Source organism: Rattus norvegicus, chromosome 14 (assembly GCF_021556685.1).
Source record: "Rattus norvegicus strain SHRSP/BbbUtx chromosome 14, alternate assembly SHRSP_T2T, whole genome shotgun sequence".
NCBI lineage: Eukaryota > Metazoa > Chordata > Mammalia > Rodentia > Muridae > Rattus > Rattus norvegicus.
This window is the reverse complement of record NC_141547.1, coordinates 9,222,317-9,235,000: the sequence shown is the minus strand read 5'-3', so window position 1 is coordinate 9,235,000 and position 12,684 is coordinate 9,222,317. Positions and strand designations below refer to the sequence as shown.

General features: G+C 47.5%; 1 protein-coding gene across 50 annotated transcripts in view; it reads right to left on the bottom strand.

Moving 5' to 3' along the window:
- Positions 1-1,272: 1,272 nt before the first annotated feature.
- The window catches only part of Sec31a (SEC31 homolog A, COPII component), a 54,855-nt gene continuing 43,443 nt past the window's right edge, over positions 1,273-12,684 (bottom strand). For 33 of the 50 annotated variants that reach the window (XM_087584490.1, XM_087584462.1, XM_087584468.1 and 30 more), the window contains 5 exon segments: positions 8,820-8,878; positions 6,282-6,545; positions 3,973-4,092; positions 3,554-3,625; positions 1,273-1,865 (listed from right to left, as the gene is read on the bottom strand). In XM_087584490.1, coding sequence (XP_087440616.1) covers positions 1,686-1,865; positions 3,554-3,625; positions 3,973-4,092; positions 6,282-6,545; positions 8,820-8,878 — 695 coding nt within the window. In that variant the 3' untranslated portion in view covers positions 1,273-1,685. 50 annotated transcript variants of the gene reach the window in all.

Genomic DNA, 12,684 nt, shown 5'->3' with positions numbered 1-12,684 from the left:
GGTTTATCTTGAGATAACAAACTGCTCTTCCTATAATCTGTTTCCTTTATACTTCAGAGGATAAACTGTTGGGTGTTCAGCTCCGTTTATCTCCATTTGTTGATAGGAGCCATCTCCAAGACTCCACAGTGAGGGGGAAAGCCAGTGTTGTACTGGAGAGAGCCTAGCAGTGGGAGCCTGGGCTTTGAACGCATGCCCTTGGAACTTGTTGGCACCGGGTCACAGCCACGCTGTGGCCTGTCATGAATCTTACTTTCTTCCTTTGATAACCCCCACCTACCCCGACTACGGTCTCTCATGCTAGGGAGAAGAAACCCTAACTGTAGGCCCTGAATGAAAACAGTTCCTTACCTTCAGCTAGTCTTGAACTTGGCTGCAGTCCAGAGATTGCCCAGAAGGCCAGAGCGTCTCCACCCAAGTCAGAGGAGGCTCTTCGAATGCTGCAGTCTCCATCTCTGGACATGAAGCTCACACCTGGATGCTAGCTGGCATGGCGCTCTCCCTTCTTCCAGTCACAAAACTACTCGCAGCTACAAAGTTGAACTTAATTTTTAAAGTGTCTGTGTGTGGGAGAAGGGGGTCTCAACAAAGAAAACAGAGGTTCTTGGGACCTGCCTCCCTGAAACAGTCCATCTGCCTACCCAGTAATAAAGGGGACTGCAAGTCACCCTGTTGTACCTAAATGCAGATAAGAAGAGTTGAACCTCTTCCAGGACCTCTTGAATGAGACTCATGGCGGCTCAGGACTACAGGTGACCGACTTCAAAACGGGGGAGCAAATGCTAACTATGACGTAAGACAAGTCAATCTTGAGTCAAAGCAGAACACTGAAGATACCCGTGCACGGAGAATGCAGGAATGGGTGCTGAAGGTGCGATTCTTAACAGTAGCAAATTACAGTTACGAAGTAGCAGCAACAGTTTTACGGCTGGGGGTCACGACTGAGGACCTGTATTAAGGCTGCAGCGTTACAAGACGGAGAAGGACTGCACCACAGCAATAGGAGTAGGAGCCAGGGCCTGATACACGCCAAGAAGCGCTCCCCCAGACGATGGCCCCAGCCCAGCAGCCTGTTTTAAAGACTACAGGGCTGGTGAGACGGCTCAGAGGCAAAAGTGTTTGCTGCTAAACCTGCCTGGGAGCCGCGTGGAGGAAGGAGAGGCCGACCCTGCAGGTTGTCCCCTGGCTTCCACATGCAGGGGCAAGTCCACACCGACTCACGCAGAAACAAAGAAAATGCAGTGAAAACGTAAACCAATAAAGACTGAGGTATAAGATGGGATTACAACTTTAATCTGATCAACGTGAAGAAGGTAGGGAAGACATTAAAGAAATCTATTTTAGGTCTGTTTTATACACAGCCAGATGCAATTTTCCTAAAAAGTACACCAAAGTTTTAAAAACCACATTTTGTCAGAATCCCTCAGGAAACCACACTATGTGTAATCCAGGAAAGACACTATTTGCAGAATGGGAAAATCATAATGGGCGAGGGGATTAAAACAAAGGAAAGCACGGGCGGGGTGGGAGGGGGGGTTCAAGCAGTTCTAGGGGAGTTTGCCTGCAGAAATGTCAAAGCTCCTGGGTGGCGGGTGGCCATGGAAACATGCTAATGAGGGGCTGGTCCCAGTCTTAGCATGGCTTTCTTTGGAGAAGTGGCGGAGTCGGAGGTCATGGCAGCTGTCTCAGACGCCCAGCTTACTGGCCTGGCTGAGCACAACCTTGAGGACTGGCATGAAGGCTGAGGTCTCACTGAAGTTGCTGGTGCTGACGATGTGAGTGTGGACGGTCAACCCTTCAGAGTAGTTCCTCGTCTCAATGCTCCTCGCAATGCTGTGGAGACCGCTGATGATTGTTGGAGAAAGCTGAAAGAAAGGCAGGGGCAGGAGAGGGAGTTACAGTAGGGGTATCCCACAGTGCTCTGCAAGCATTAACCCAGAGATTTACGCAGAGCCTGAGACACTCTTTACGAATACGTAACTAGTTAGCATTTTGGAATGTTTTAAACTAAACAGATTTTGGACCAAGTGAAACTTACACTTTAGTGTAGAAGCCTGGGGAGACGCCTTGTGTCACAAGTCCCTTATGAATTACCATACTGCACTGCAGAGCAGGTCTTTCCTTACTGATTTCCTCCTGCAAGCGGGACTGATAAACCTCTTTCCAATGGAGTGTCCCTTCTCCAGTTACTTTAGCCAGAGCCTTTAACATTTTCCTTGAGTCCAGGAAGCTTGTAGATCATGATAATGTTAAAAAAGCTGGGACCCCAGCTACTTGAAGCTTTTTCTACAGCAGATCCTGAACCTTCTGTCCTCTTCTGAGTTCAAGGCAATAGGCTCGGCAAACAGTGCAATTTACCAGCTCTTACCTAGTCTTCCTATCCGTTCTTCTGTGAGGATGGGGATGGAGTCTAGGGTGTCAATGTGCTAGACAAGAGCGCTAACCTGAGCCAATTCTGGACCCGAAATCGCTTTCTGTAAGTCTACCTTCTCTTCTGGCAAAAAAATTTGTTTTCCTTTTTTTCTTTGCAACTAGCCATTGCTGTGTTGCCCTGGCTGGATTCACTCCTGGATCTCAGCAAGAGCTGGGATCTCTGGCCCATGCTGCTACCCCTGACCATGTCCTCTCCCTCCCTGACATCTGGAATGCTGGGCCAGCCTTGAGCTATGTGGCTGACTCCCCTGCAGCTTGCACACTGGCTCACCTGGCACGGCAGCACTCAGAACAACCCATACTTTAGTAGAAGACTCTCTTTTGGATCAGTCATAGACCACACCCTTCCTATGAGATCGCTTTCTTTGCATTGGGTCTCATGAGAAAAATGTTACTCTTATCAGATGAGCCTGAGTGTGGAGAACAGGATTATCTCAACTCTCAAAGGACAGCAGGTCAGTTCAAGAGGACCACAGTGATTCCTTGCTGTGACTTCTCTTCCCCGTCACAGACATTACCCTGACCATCTGGCAGCAACATTGGTTCTGCCTTTCTATATCAGCTGTTGTAGGCGAAAAGGATCAAGAGTCTTAGACTCCAGAGAGATGATAGATTCTTCTCTAGGAAACAGGGCGCCTGCCTTGTCCAGTTTCTGATACATGGCCATGTGAAAGGAGTACCAGGCCAATTACCCTGGGCCCGACAGAGTCCAGTTTGTACTTCTTTTTTTTTTTTTTTTTTTTTAATTTTTTTTTAAGATTTATTTATTTGTAAGTACATTGTAGCTGTCTTCAGACCAGAAGAGGGCATCAGATCTCACTACAGATGGTTGTGAGCCACCATGTGGTTGCTGGGATTTGAACTCAGGACCTCTGGAAGAGCAGTCAGTGCTCTTAACCACTGAGCCATCTCTCCAGCCCCAGTTTGTACTTCTGATCTTTGCTACAGAAAGGGCTGATTTCCCTCATATGTTCTCCCTCCCACCCCACGCAATTTGGGAAAGACCATTCTGTGCCTCTCATGACAACTTTGTCACCCCACAGAGTGACAGTGTCGGTGAGTCACTTTATTAGCAACAAAGGATAATGGACGGTCATAGTCCACCTCCCCCCAAACTTACTGTCTGGTCCCTAAGTTTGTCGTACAGACACTCCAGGCGTTTGCTGGCGTCGTCCAGCTTCCTCTTGGTTTGCTGCGGGAGAGCAAAGAACAGGTGTCACACTCGAACCCTACACTTGGGATGCTGAAGGTCTTTGTTAACCAACACAGTGGAGGCAGCTATGACTCAGTAACGAAGGAGCACCACAAAGGGCTTAAAAATTTTTTTATTTTACTGTTGTAAGTATACACCTGTTTTGCCTGCGTGTCTGTGCACCACATGTGTGCAGTGCCTCCAGAGGTCAGAAGAGGGCGTCTGACCCCTGGGAACAGAGCTACAGACAGCTGTGAGCTGTCATGTAGGTGCTGGGAATGAAGCAATAGTAACGGTGCTGACCGCCCTCCAGCCCGGTTATATCTGTAGTTACACAGAATACATACGGGGTCTGTAGCTGAGGAGAGGCAGCGCTGGATAAGGTCCTCAAACGTAGTCTTTAGAATGAGGTGCTCGTCTGGAATAGGCTTCTTGGTAATTTTTTCTGTTGGCAGAGCCTGCACATGCTAAAAGAAATAACGTGATATGGACAATGAGAAATGACCAGAAAGTGTCTTCTATACAAAGTTCTGATTCTATGTGAAGAGAGAGCCAACCGCCCTAGAGGCAGATCTGTTAAAAATAAAATGAAGGTTTGACATGTGAACTCAGGGCTCTGTGAAGAAATGGGTAAGATGCCAGTAGGAAGCACTAAGGGCTGGGTCCTAGCTAAGTGCAGAATGCTTGTCCAATGAGCGAGAGGCCCAGGGGTCAATTCCTGCATTAGAGACACACACACAAACACATACACACACACACACACCCTGAAGTACCCACGAGTTACACCCAGTCCCTCATTTGGGTTTAGTCTGGTATTCTGCTATGCTTTCCCTCCCCCCTTTACAGTTTGTTTTGTTTTTGAGATGGTTTTGCTGTGATACCCAGGCTAGCTTGAACTCAAGGGGATTCTCCTCCCTTAATCTCCAAAGTGCTACGATTGTGGGCCACACCTGACCACTCTTACTTAAAGGCCTCTGCTTACAGAAAACCTGTGAGATAAAGCCAAAGGGAAGACCAAGCGGACCGTGGCCCTGCTCAGTGTAGAGCGACGGATGGGCAAGCAAGGGCTCTACATCTCTGAGCTTTTACTCATCAGTTAATTCTTTACTCACTCAAAGGATGCTAGGCATGATGCACGGGAACCAGCTGTGCACTGGCGAGCCAACGTAGACATGAGTTCGGCCTGAGAAGGCTCACAGGGAAAGCAAAGGCTTACAACTGGCAGGAATGACAGTGCTCCTACAGGAAGTTGACGATAGCCACACACACCCACACACACAGAGGTAGCACTTGTGCAGCTGGTCTTCATGGGAGTCCCAAACAACCGGAGCGGCTCCCTAAAGCTGTTAGCTGTCTGTGGAATCTGTTCCCTCAGAGGAGAAGGAAGGGGGAGGAGGAGGGACTGTGAGAGAGAGGATGGGGGTGGGGGACAGCAATCGGGATGTCAAGTGAATACATTAAATAATCTTTTTAAAAAGTTGATGCTTGAGGGGAAGTCTAAGACACTACAACTCAAATAAGATGAACTTGGCTAACTGCTTAGAAAGGAAAAAAGAACATTCTAGACAAAAGGAATAGCACATAGACAGAAGGGCCACAGACCACACAGGGGACACAAGGGAGGCCAGTGAGATTGGAGTGGAGAGTGAGAACTGTGAGCGCAGGAGTTCTGGAGAGCGGTAACTATCTGGTCCTTATTCATTAACAACGGGAAGCCATAATGTTCTGGCCAAGTAAGAGCAAACAGGTGACACACTTGTAGTCCTGGGAGCGTCTTGAGGCAGGATGCTCCCTCACCCACAGTCTGCATGGCTAAGACAGGCAGCAGAACCCGGTTCCCCAGCAGGCTGTTACGTCCCCTCACAGTGAGTACTGAGCCCAGCTCTACGTTTTATGTGCCGGTCAAAACAGCCTTGTCCTCGCGAGTGGACTTGGAAACGTGCTACGAGTTTTCAACTTCTGGGACTCTGTCAGCTACCTTTCTCTGTGAAAAGCACATACAAACATGTCTCTCTAGCTAGACGTAAGGCTAACTTAGTAGGGGTTTTGGTTGTCTGTCTCTTTGCGAGTTTTAAGAAGGGGTATCTCTGGGGTTGGGGATTTAGCTCAGTGGTAGAGCGCTTGCCTAGCAAGTGCAAGGCCCTGGGTTCGGTCCCCAGCTCCAAACAAAAGAAAAAGGAAAAAAAAAAAAAAAAGAAAGGGTATCTCTGTGTAGCTCTGGCTGTTCTGGAAGTCATTCTGTACACCTGGGTGGCCTTGAACCCAGAGATCTGCCTGAAAATTGTGTGTGTCACCACACCCAGCTTAGCTTAGGAGGTATTAAGCGTACACATTAAATGACATAACTCAAAACATTTTTACTTAGCATTTTAAAAAGAAAAAGCTATAAAAACAGCTTTTGCTTAGCGGCCTGGATATCGCGGTAACTCAGCCATTGACTTGTGAACTGACTAGATTAAGAAAACACTGTAGTTACTGACACACTCCTAAAATATGTAACTCTTATCGAGAAAAGCTTACATTTGGCCGTGCCATTAAACATTAATATAGATGCTATCAGTCTCTTAAAATGGAGTTGCCATTTTGAAGCCACCGTTGAAGAACTGCAAGGTCACACTGGCCAAGCATCCCCCACACCCTGCACATCTGCTGATACCTGGATGGTGTTCCCAATGGGAGCGCCGGGGGCCCCTTCAGTGTTGGGCTTCGAGAAAGACGGTGGCATGCCTGTTTGAGCAAGAGGCTGCTGGATCCCGTGGAAGGGCTGGCCGCCGGCTAGGTGCGGCTGCGGGAAGGAGGCGTGGCTTGACCGTGGCCCTGAAGCTGAAGGCTGTTGCTGCAGCCCCTGTGGCTGGGGATCTCCCCCGGGGTTCATGATTGGTGACGTAATGGGGACAGGAGGCATGAAGTTCTCAGGCAGCTTTTAAAAGATGAAAAAACAAGTTAAAGCAGCAAAGGGAGCAAAGGAAAAGGAAGCCTTTCCTAAGCTAACGGAAGGAAAGGCTGAGAGGACCCGGCTACATTTCTTAGCAGAATACTTTCTCATATGAAATTCTATGCAGAATCCCAGAGTAAAACATCGAAGTAGACCTACTGTGCTGTCATGGGTGGGGACCACACTGAGGTCATCTCCCTGTCCTCTCAGACTTCCAACAACATGCATTTTCATCTGCATGTGTGCTCACACACCACATGACAACAAAGCCCGGTTTCAGAGCTCACTAAGCAGCTGTCACTTGGCACTAGAAGCAGTAGATGAAGTTTCAGACTGTTACTTGCTTTTTGTCGGGGTTCCCTTCCTTACTGAATGTCTCCCTGTGTTCTGTTCTACCTCTATTCTTGGAGAAAGAAATCACTACCAAGAGTTTACAATATATATAGCTTCATTTGTATTCAACAGTTTGTGAAAAATATTACCGAAATATAAACAATAAGTACAGGGCATTTCCTCACTTAATGATGTCTATGACAGGAACAGTAAAATGGCTCAGTGGACAATTGCCAGCAAGTCAAAGACCTGAGTTCAATCCCTGGACTCACAAGATGGAAGGAAAAACAAACTCTCTACAAGATGTCTCTCGACCTACATATACTGCGACACACACACGCACGCGTATACACACACACACACACACACACACACACAGGAAAAAAATGTCAAAAACATTTAAAAAAAGATTAATGCAAGGGGCTTGAGAGATGGCTCAGTGGTTAGGAATACTGACTGCTCTTCTAAAGATGATCTGGGTTCATTTTCCAGCAACTACATGACAGCTCACAACTGCCTCTAACTCTAGTCCCAGAGGATCTGACAACCTCACACAGACACGCAAGCAGGCAAAACACCAACACACATGTAATAAAATAAATCATTAAAAAATATTGTAAAGTAAAATCTAAATGTAGTTATTCATTCCTGCTGAATACAAAATATAATCACGATTACTGCTAGAACACCGAAGAAACCTCTAAAACTCCCTACTGTTTAAAAGGCCTATAGGGGCTGACAATTTTAAAGGGGCTTTAATTTACACCACTGTCAATAGAACAAGGCTGTCCTAGGGTGGGGACAGATAGGACAGGTCATTTGACACAGGCTTTCACTACAGAGCCAGCCGAGCCTGGCTTCGGACTGTGGCTGGGACCCAGGGAACACAGCAAAGCAAAAAAGCGGAGGAAGGCAGATCTCTGTGAGTTCCAACACAGCCAGAAGTACACACAGAAAACCCGTCTCAGGTTTCGGGGACAGGGGAGGGGAGATTGGGTGGGGGAGGACCACAGAGTAGAAAACTGCAGGACAAACAGCAGGACACATGAATAAGGTTGCCTGGTGGTTGCAGGTTTGCTGGTACTGCTTGAGTCCAAAGGCAGGGCCTGGCTAGTAAGAAGTATCGCTTCTGTCCTCTATTTTGACTGATAGGTTAATTTATTAATCATCTCTCCACTGCAAATATGGTTCTAATCACAAGCAAGCTAAATTAATGTGTACACATAGACTTAGGTAAGCAGGAAATTCTCCCTAGAAGAATTACATGTATGCCCAACGCTGGTTCAGGCCACATCGGTCTTTCTACTCCTGTACTTGAACACAAGCAGAGTATGACTACACAGAATCTGTCCAAGTTTGGTGGCCATGAGGGGAGGAGGATAGTGCACTGGTCAGAGTGGGTACCTGTGCAGCTCAGGACTAGGCCCTCGGTGCTAGGCACACTGCTCAGAGGAAGTGTGAACATGGACCATGCACCAAGCGTCACGGGCTGCCAAGCACAGTTAGAAGAGGACAGCATGGACTAAGCCAAGGAAGCCCCAGGTGCCTAAGCTGTCCCCTGGCTTGCCTGCCTCATCCTCCCAGGCATGGGGACTACAGTTGTGTGCCACCCACAGCACAGAGTAAGGCTACAGCTGTGTGCCACCCACAGCGCAGAGTAAGGCTACAGCTGTGTGCCACCCACAGCGCAGAGTAAGGCTACAGCTGTGTGCCACCCACAGCGCAGAGTAAGGCTACAGCTGTGTGCCACCCACAGCACGGAGTAAGGTTTTGCTGCACTCTCTACCTTCCCTCCTTTTCCCATGGATTAGAAGAAAACTTGATGTCATGCGTTTATATACATTAACCGGCAAGCTTTGCCCTTAAAGTCACTCGTTAGGGGTGGTGCGCTCCATGTGGTACAGACAAAGGAGCTTCCTCCGTTACCTTCTTCTTCTTCGGTACTCTGTTCAAAGCGGGAGGATCATTCCAACCATTCTGAGGACCTAGAACAGAAGACATTTTCCTTCAGAACCCTGAAAATTCTCCTTAACTGTGAGATAACCAACACACAGGCTCTCCCAATCAGCCGGGGGTCACACAGGGCTGGCCTTAGGGAACATGTCCTGATAGCATTGCTGTGTAAAGGGACTGTCCTAAGCTTCAGGCCTAAGTCCTTATGTCTAAACTGACACCCAGCCTTCAAAGTCAGCTCTCTCTGCTCTCCTGATAAAGGGAGAACAGGCTGGCAGAGTTGCTTCTGCACGGCTCTGTCATACTTGATGTACAAGGAGGGTAAAGGCGAGAGCCCTCCACACATGCTGGACAGACGCTGGACAGGGTTCTATTTTTAAACAAAGTTTCCAGTCAGGAAGCAACTCATGATGGAATGTCTGCCCAGAACGGGAGGCCGGGTTCCATGCCCAGTAACACGGGACAAACCAAAACCACAGCAGAGCCAACTACAGAATAGCGGCAGTAATTCTCATCATTCCCTGCCTTATGAAACCATGATCCCACACAGTGGGCTTCCTCGGACTGAAAACCAATATGCCGGCATCTCAGAGTAAGAGGCGGCCATCAGTAGAGCTCACATTTTAGTAACAGCATATTAGAAAACATGCTGAAATCGGACGGCTTCCAAATTATGGGGTGATTACTTCCACCCGAGCGTGGCAGCGGATGGGTGCTAAGGACGGTATGTGCGTGAGTGTGTGAGGACAGCAAGGGTAGGCTCTGGGGACGCCCTCCCCTGCTTGCTGAGCTGATGCGAATATTAAGTCACAATAAAATTGCTCGGCCAAGCAAAGAAACTGAACAAGGTGAGCTCCTTCCCTGAACACAATGGGCTTAGTTGCTTTGTTGTTAAACAGAACTTCTTCCAGATGCACCGTGAGGCAGGCGGGATAGGGCTCTGAACAGCCGGGAGCTGGTCCAAGCTATTGTGCCCTGTCTGTGTAACAAATCCTTGAACGGACCACCACAGGGAGGAATCACTGAAATTTCACCACCACCTCATGCTCGTAGCTGCACACACCAACCCTGTCATTATGCTAAGACAAGCAGCTTCCATGATTTAAAGCTGAGAGCATTACAGACATTTAATCACTTCCAAAATTTGATTCAATTAAGAAGCCAAATAAAAACAATTCCGATCCCATGCATTGTTAATGTCCTCTCATTGCTGTATTTAATGATTAAGTTATTTACTAAAGTATGCTTGACAACCATTCACCTTCCAATACAGATGACTGGTCTTGGAAAGACTGATTTTCTGTAGACAAAATGTAGAAGTCACTTAGACAGTATTATGGAAGACATCCTAAAATTATCACTTTATACTTTTCCTTCCCTGCTTAATAGAGCCCAGAAAAGGTAAATTAACCTCAAAGGAACAAAACTTGACAATTTTTAAAAATTTATTATTGATAGAGTCTCTAACTATCTAGCCTGGTCTGCTCTCAATGTAGCCCAAAAACTTACTTTTAAATCAAGTTATGTGAAAGAAAGTCATTAGTTTTTGATTGGCTGGGTTTTTTTGTAAATTCCTTTACATTGTATCAAATGCAACTCTTAAAACAGCACTGTCTCCTCCTCCTATGCTGTCTCTTCTAAGAGAGGTTCATCCTTCAGGTAAACCCCAGAGTTTCCCTGGTTCTTACCCTGATGGCTTCTCTACGTGACAGTGGAGCTCAGCACACCCTGAGTGCAGAGCGCTCCCCCATCTGCCTGCTTACGATATGCCACCAAGTGTGTCATGCTGGCATGAGTCAGTCATAGACCTATTGCCAACTGAGAACCTGTCCTAGTAGAGTGACTCGTGAGGCACGGTGGGACCTAATGTTATCTTTCCAGCAAGGTCGTCAGTGGCACAGTGTTGCTGTCAAGCCTCCAGGAGTGGGGAAGAGTAAACACTGACCACACTCTATCCACCATCAGGTTCTCAGGGCTGGCCAGGCCCAGGGCGGCTCAGAAGCCTGGAAGCAGGTACACTCATCAGCACACGCAGCCTTTCAGAACCCAACCAGCTTCAGTCGGCAAGGCAAGAACCAAGAAAACTGCCCTCAGCTACACGCGCCTTCCCTACCCTGTTCACGGAACAGGTAAGGGGCGAGACCACTTCTCTAGTTTCCAAGCAGATGCCTGGGAGTGGTCTGCTCTCACCAAGTACATCTGAGGAACACCTTTCACACGATCCCTAGTGACGGCACACAAATAATAACAAAGTCAGACTCAAAGTCAGCAGTGAATCAGAACCAAATGGGCATCAGACTCTCGTGAGAGCAAGTCAGCTGGCTCCAAGGCCACCGTAGTTTTCAAATTGTGTTCTCTTAGAAACAAACACAAAGTAAACCAAGGACTGGAAAAGGGAGGAAAAAGAAATCAAACAGCACCCACTCATCCTAGACTGTGAAATGGGGACCACTTTTCTGCCACAAGGGACCTGCACTGTTGCCACTTCAGCCCAGGCCTGGGGCAGCATGTGTCTTGCCTTTAATTCTGCCAATGTACCGCGATCCTCTCTCCTGCGAGAAAACCTCCAGATTATTCTCCTGAAAGTGCCACTCAGGCCACCCCACTCAGCAGCCCAGAATCTCTCACTAGACTCCGATTTTCTCACTGTATGGACTATAAACTCCTTATCCTGCTACGTGAGGCTATTCAAAATTTAACACAGATACACAATTTTATTTTCTAGGAGATACTTATAATTCATTAGAAATACCCTGTTCTTTTCGGCCTTTGCTTCTTCAGTAATCCTAATTACAGAGTATATGGGTCTGTTAAGAACTGACTGAATAAATGTTTTGCTAACCGCATGTCTATCTCTCTGAACCTATGCCACATAATCTCATATACTAACAGGAAGCTTGGAAATCTGGAGGATCTAACGGTAATTATCCACTGGTCAACTGGAATTTCTAAATCTCAAAGCCATGATCCAAAACACATTACAATTTGACAAAGTTTCTAGCCACAATTATGTAACTTCAACAGCATCTTTAGGAACTCCAAACAGAAGCATGGTGAGTGACTGCGACTGAGAGGTAGGAAGGCTCACATGCAGGAGGTGAGCAGGCAGCGAGCCAGACACAGTGCATGCTGAACCCCCGGGAAGTAGTGTGCATGCTCTTCCCATTGGCCACTCTGCCTGTCAGCCAGGGTACAACTGTACAGCGGACATAACCTCGTGCGTGGCAAACCTACTTCTGCCTAAGGCAGCAAACAATGCTGGGCACTGTTAAGTTTCTATGCTGACACGAAGCTCCAACATCCGGCACAGAGCGAGCAGGCACAACGTGTGAGCTCCCAGACTGTTCACCACACTTAGAAGCTCCTGTTTCCTCACCCACAATCTTAACAAGACTAAGAGGTTCTGTTTCTCAGGGCTGTGAGGACCAAAGGCAAGACAACAAATGCCAGATCATGCTCTGGGCATTTTAATAAAAGTGAGTTCCTCTTCCTGCGTGAACCTGTTCCTACCACTTAAGAGGACGTCTGCGTGAACCCCCGCTATCTTTGACTGAAGAGTCTTACTCAGCTGCTCAGAATGGTTGCTTATCTAGGTTTAAAGGGCATTTCTGGAACTCTGTGAGCTAGCAGTCATTTCTAAACCATGACACCCTAAGGTGTATCTGTGTGTGTTACTGAAATGAATGTGCAGTCTCTCCTTCTGTGTAGTTTTCTCTTGCATGCTCAACTTTGCCCACAGTTATTAAGTGGAACGCTAATCTGTAAGCAATCCACGTTATATGGACTACCCTTACCTCGGTTAGCAAGGCCCCAAACTGAAGACTGGGTTGATGCTGGC